General features: G+C 41.6%; 2 protein-coding genes across 2 annotated transcripts in view; one reads left to right on the plus strand and one right to left on the minus strand.

The window, feature by feature from the left end:
* cyb5a (cytochrome b5 type A (microsomal)) overlaps positions 1 to 2153 on the minus strand; it is a 3027-nt gene extending 874 nt beyond the window's left edge. Inside the window, 2 exon segments of the mRNA XM_023404606.2 lie at positions 52 to 186; positions 1872 to 2153. Coding sequence (XP_023260374.2) covers positions 52 to 186; positions 1872 to 2009 — 273 coding nt within the window. The 5' untranslated portion in view covers positions 2010 to 2153.
* Positions 2070 to 5966, plus strand: part of cunh18orf63 (chromosome unknown C18orf63 homolog) — an 18157-nt gene continuing 14260 nt past the window's right edge. The window contains exons 1-3 of the mRNA XM_023404608.2: positions 2070 to 2209; positions 5300 to 5428; positions 5688 to 5766. Of these exons, the coding sequence (XP_023260376.2) occupies positions 5301 to 5428; positions 5688 to 5766 (207 nt within the window). The 5' untranslated portion in view covers positions 2070 to 2209; position 5300. The remainder of the gene's footprint in view (positions 2210 to 5299; positions 5429 to 5687; positions 5767 to 5966) is intronic.

Raw genomic sequence — 5966 nt, forward strand, 5'->3', positions numbered from 1 at the left:
CACACACACACACACACACACACACACACACACACACACACACACACACACACTGACCGGGTGCAGCTCTCCTATCACCATGTCAGCAGCCATCTCTCTGGCGTCGCTGGAGTGACCGACGTCCTCGAAGCTCTCGGTGGCGTTTCCTCCCGCCTGCTCCCTCAGCACCTCCTCTCCTCCGGGGTGCTGAGACGAAAAACAGACACACAGAACACACCTTTGACCTTTGACCTTTAGTCACCAAATTCTAATCAGTTCATCCTTGAGTCCAGGTGAATGTTTTTACCAAATTTGAAGAAAGTCCCTTAAGGTGTTACGGAGATATCACAAGGCCAAGACCATGTTTTGTGAGGTCACCGTGACCTTGACCTTTGACCTTTGACCCCCAAAATCTAATCGGGTCACTCTTTAGTCCTGGTGAATGTTTGAGCCAAATTTGAACAATAATGGCTGCTGCTCTCACTGTCGCTGGTGCGGAGGAATAAAAAGTCACATCTCAACAGAAGAGAAGAAGAAACCTGAGGCAAAATAATCTCAACTCAAACGCCCACTGACTGAATTTTTAGAGCTTACAACTACATGTCATGGTCTTCTTCAAATGTCACAGAGATTACTTTGTCACATGTGATTTTCTCTCCTCAAACATCATTAAAAAAACATGCTGACACTTTACAAGAGCAGAGATAAAGCTGCTGGGTGTAAAGCGTCTCTCCAGGTGAGTCTCTCCAGGTGAGTCTCTCCAGGTGAATCTCGTCGCAGGACATTGTCCAGTTACACACACTAAGATGTGCGAGTGTCTCCGTCTCAGTGTCCTGCCGATGATTGACCACAGCCTGTGACACGAGGCTGCAGCTTTAAGAGCAGAAACACACAGATGTGTTTGTCTTGGAGTGAACCATTAAACTCAGCTGCTGCCAGATGTTAAAAAACAACTGGATCCACTGACCCCAAACTTCCCTCCAACATCAACAGGATTGCTGTTCAGTCTCGTCACACTATCAGACGCGTCTCCGTTTCGTGCCGTTGCTGCGGTAACTCGACCCCTGGAGACTGGGTTAGCTATCGGACGACACGCCCATACCTTGAACCTTGTACAGCTGAACACCTGTGGCAATAAAAAGGCTGGATCCAGCTGACTGGTCAGAGGTCAAAGGTCAGTCAGCCACAGTAATTAGGCGGAGTTTTATTCTGACGGTCTATAAGTTCATTTAAATAAATGATGGCTTTTTAAGGAGCTTTTATCTTGAAGGAAATACTTGATTTCTCTGTAATTAGAAGCAAATGACGTGATTCACTTCAGGAAAATAAAACTGTGAATTATAGTTGAGAATTTGAGGGATCTGCTGTCCGGTCACAGTCCTCACTTGCACTTCCTGTTATCACATGAACTCTTGTAAAGTTCATTCACAGTCACGCATCAGTGAATCAGCGTAAAATCTAAGGCAGTTTTGTGACCTTACTGTTACAGGTATGTCCAGGGCCCCAATTAGACCCCCCCCCCCCCCCCCCCCCCCCCCCGCCTCACCTGTGCAGGTGTTCTTTGTTTCCTAAAAATCTTCTTTAATGTTTTTCTAAATCTCTTAAATATCTCTATCAGTGTATCCAGTACTTATCATCTGAAATCTGACATATCCAATAATACTTACCTGCTGCAGAGCTGCAGTTTGACTCATATCATAATCAGGCCACATGGATTGATTATTGCATATTGGTATTAGTTTCAGTACAGCCCCCCCCCCCCCACACACACACACACACACACAGTTAGTTATTTGATACTCAGATATTACAGATGTCTGGTTACATGTGTGAGTGTGTGTGTGTGTGTGTGGGGGGGGGGGGGGGGGTCCTGCTGTGTTAGATTTCCTCACCTCCTCCAGAAACTTGGTGACATCGTAGACTTTGTTGTGGATGATGATCCACGTTGATTTGAACGTGTTCTGCTCCTCGATCTCTGACAGTCTGTAGTATTTGACTCCATCGGGGCTCTTCTCCTCCTTTTCACCCATTTGTGTCCCTGGAAAGTCGGACAGGTCGAACGTGAAGAGCCGCAGAGAGGCGACAGGAGCGGTGAACCGTCCGGTCCGTGATTATATAATCCCACCGAGTGTGTCGGGACCGTGACTCCGCAAACACACCGACATTTACCCCAGTTTCTATCAACAACACGGTCCCAAGTTTCAGCGCTGGAGAGTTCACCGCTGTCAAGGTAGACACAACACATCACGTGACTTCTGGCCTCTACTTTCAAAATAAAAGTCAGGTTGCTTTATGCGCTGTATCTTCATTTTAACACAGAAAAAATAACAAATGTTTAGCCTACTCTATTATAAATACTATTTTTAAAAACGTTTTCACAGCCATAAAAGTCTCTGGTTGATGCCAGCACTAGTTTCTCTCTCGTGTAGCATTTCATTCAAGTCATATAGCAAGACAGGTATTTTTCAGCTTTACCCATACAGAAATATAATATATGACTTATACTGTTTGTCCCGTGACAGTGATGTTGCCATATATGTCAACTATAAGGGGATATATTATTATCATATATACACATCACATATATATGAGGATATGAGTTCATAACTTATATGAAATACCCATAGTGACATTTGTATACATATATATATATATATATATATATCAAAAATATCTATGTAAAAAATATGTGTTAACATTATATATTTAATGTATTTATGCAAGTTTATTAAAACAACATATATGTTAAAAAATTTAAAAAATCTTATTAATTTCTTATTCCATATAGAAATTCAATATATGTACATCTGTTACAGTTGCGTATGGGTAATAAAAATGCAATATGCATCACAGGTTTACTTTGGTAGTTTCCCATAATATTTCATACATTTGTATTTTGTATGATATCTGTGTGTTGGTGTGGATCTGACGGAGTTATGTTTTACTTGCAAATTAAATTCTGTGCCATTCATGTTTTGTTGTGCAAATCAAGCAAGAAAATACTGTTTTGAACTTTGGGAACACTCGTTCTTTTGCTGTGCAGAGAGAGAATTTCTATTGTCTAGATGGTCAGACGAGTTTTCCTGGAAGTAACTTTATCAGGGTTTCATCTTTCACAAGATTAGCTCTGTGATTTGAATGTTAAGATAATATACAAGTGGTACGAACATATGTCAGAAACTTTGTTTGGGTTTGCATTAAAATAATTTTATCCACATTGTAAAGTGTATTATTAGTTTGTTTTTTTTTGTTTTTTTTTACAAATATTGTATTCAACTTCAAGAGAGACACAGTTTGTGGCTACAAGATACAAGACTTTGTATTTGATTATTTTTAGGTAAGCTACTCCTACATTCAGTATTGAGCAACTCATTAGGAACAAAGCCAAAATACATTAAGGAAAATGCATTTGTATTCATTCTTTTTTTCTGTGATCTCTAAAAATATGTTTTGTCGACTTTGAGAAACTTTATTTTGAAAACGCTACGGTAATTTCCGGTCAGACCGTGTTTGTTCCTGCCGACTTTGCGCAGTCTCCAAGATCCTGGCACGACCACAAGGACTGCCCCCCGTCATCCTCCCAGCGCTGCTATTGGTCGCTCTCTGTCTTACCTTGGACTGGGACTCTCTGATTGGTCCTCACCGTGTCAGTCATCAGTGAGCTGTGGGCGAGAACGAGGCTAAAGTTCACTTCAGTTCAGCAGCTTTCAAGGAAACAGACTTCTCACGCGAGCAGGGAGTCGAGGCGTTATCTCACGTATGTCACGTAATGTGGGTTTCAATCCCCACTCGGGGCCCGGTTACCGGGCAGCTGGAGGTCCCGGTTTCAATCTCAACACACAGCTGACTCGTACGTGTGGAATAGTGAGATAAATTTGCCCATTGTTATTGGAAAAAGTGCTACTTTTCTTCCCTCAGCTCTTTCCCGCCGACTCCCAGCCAAAGATTGTGTGTTGATATGTTGTGTCACTCCATAGTAAAAAACAACACCCACGCTACCGAGTGTAACTTGTAGCTGTGGATGTTAATAGAAATTCATGCTCTATAAATGAACCTTTGACATTGCAAAAGGGGTTGAAGTCTCTTAAAAATATAACTTAAATTTTTCATACTCATTTAGTTACAATTGTAAACCCACAGTCCCACTAGATGGTTTAAAAGTTTTCGTAGTATTTTTTTTCTCCTCTTCCAGGAATTTAAGATATTTAAAATTTAGTTGTAGACACATCTCTTTAATTTATCCTCAAATGAAATAAACACGAACCTAATTTCAGGTGATACGCCTAGCTGTTTATGACAGAAGGGATTGTGTTTGTGTAAATGCAGTCCGAGTGAGACCTCTTTCCTGTCCTCACCCATCTTTAGCTAAAACGACTATTATTCCCAGGTCTTATTTTGTTAAATCGTCTCTTTAATGCAACGATTTCTGTAAGACTGTAATTTCCCCTAGTAAATAACAATTTAACGGTCTAATGTAAATGTAAATATAAGGTTGGTGGTTTGACATTAATGTAAAATCTGATAAAAGCTAACTAGCTAGGTGGTTTCGGGGTCAAGGCTACGTCAGGTGAGTTACACGGATTTAAGGCTTAAGCTAGCTATTTGAATTGTTGATTACGTTTTTGATATATTTAGTTTTACAACTTAAGCTGTGAAAACGTTGTTATGTTCACTAGAAGTTACCAGAGAGCAAAGTGTTTTGTTAAAATTATCATTAAACCGTGTCAATGTCAGGAGTGGCTATAAAGGGAACCGGGGCTTTTCCTTGTTGGCTGCTACACAAATACCAAGAGGCTAACAGTTTATGTGTGGGCTGTTTCTAATCCGCTTTACATGAATATTAAAAGTAAATAAAATAAATAAATGTGTGGCCGAGAAGCTCAGAGAAAAGTTAAAATTTAGAAAAATCAAAGTGCTTCAGGTAATTGTGCATCTAGCAGCAATAAAGACAAGAGGACCGCAGCTCCCAGTGAGTCCAGTTCAAATCCCAGTCAAGTGTCACAGCACAGGAGGCAGGAGAGAAGAAGCCAGTCTGAGTTCATGTACCAGGATACTGTTCAAATTCACTAATGAACTAAAGTACTGAAAGTCTGTGTGATCAGTTAAGATAAACAGGATTTTATCACAAAGATCCATTGAAGGAAGAAAAGCCACTAAAACTAAATAATGTCCAGTTTGAATTGTAATCTTTACACTCTCTGTAACTTGTAGCTCTGGTGGAGAGTGAAAAATAGAAAATACCCTTCACTACCGTGCAAACACCAGCTACCTCACTATTAATGTTCACTGTGTGTGTGTGTGTGTGTGTGTGTGTGTGCAGGATGAGTGGAGGAGTCCAGCAGTCGTTGTTTTTCCTCGGGCTCCCAGACCTGAAGAAGCTGGTCTGTGTCACTCTGACGCTCCAGGAGGAAGACGGGGAGCCGAGGAGCAAACAGATCAAGACCTGCAGGTGAACAACATGATGAAACGCTGCTGCTCTGTGTGTCTTCAGTTGTAACGCTTGTTCGGGGGGGGGGGCAGATGTGCTGGAGGTTGTTCAGAGGGGTGAGGTGAACTTGACCCAGGGCAGAGGACATGTATATCTGTGGGTTTACAGTGATTCTCCTGCTCAGTGTGAAGAACTGAGTTGTGTGTGTGTGTGTGTGTGTGTGTGTGTGTGTGTGTGTGTGTGCGTGCATGTGTGCATGTGTGCATGCGTGCACGAGCAGAGAGCTGGTGCTGCTGTACTCTGATGTCCTGGCCTCTCCTGCTCTGGACTCCTTCACTGACATCACGGTGGTCATGGCTGTAAGAAACTTTCTGTTTATCTGTTCTTGTCTCTGTCCTTGTGCTGCTGCAACACGTATCAGGTGTTAACAAGATATAAAGTGATATATATATAAATAAATAAGTGACAGTTACCATGGTAAATCTCTGGTGAACAGAGTTAAACTTTCCAAACCTAACATGTCCTCGGTTTCAAGGTCTAAAACACACACTCACACACA

This window comes from Seriola lalandi, unplaced genomic scaffold (assembly GCF_002814215.2).
Source record: "Seriola lalandi dorsalis isolate HSWRI2012SDOR001 ecotype SW California unplaced genomic scaffold, Sedor1 jcf7180002054252, whole genome shotgun sequence".
NCBI lineage: Eukaryota > Metazoa > Chordata > Actinopteri > Carangiformes > Carangidae > Seriola > Seriola lalandi.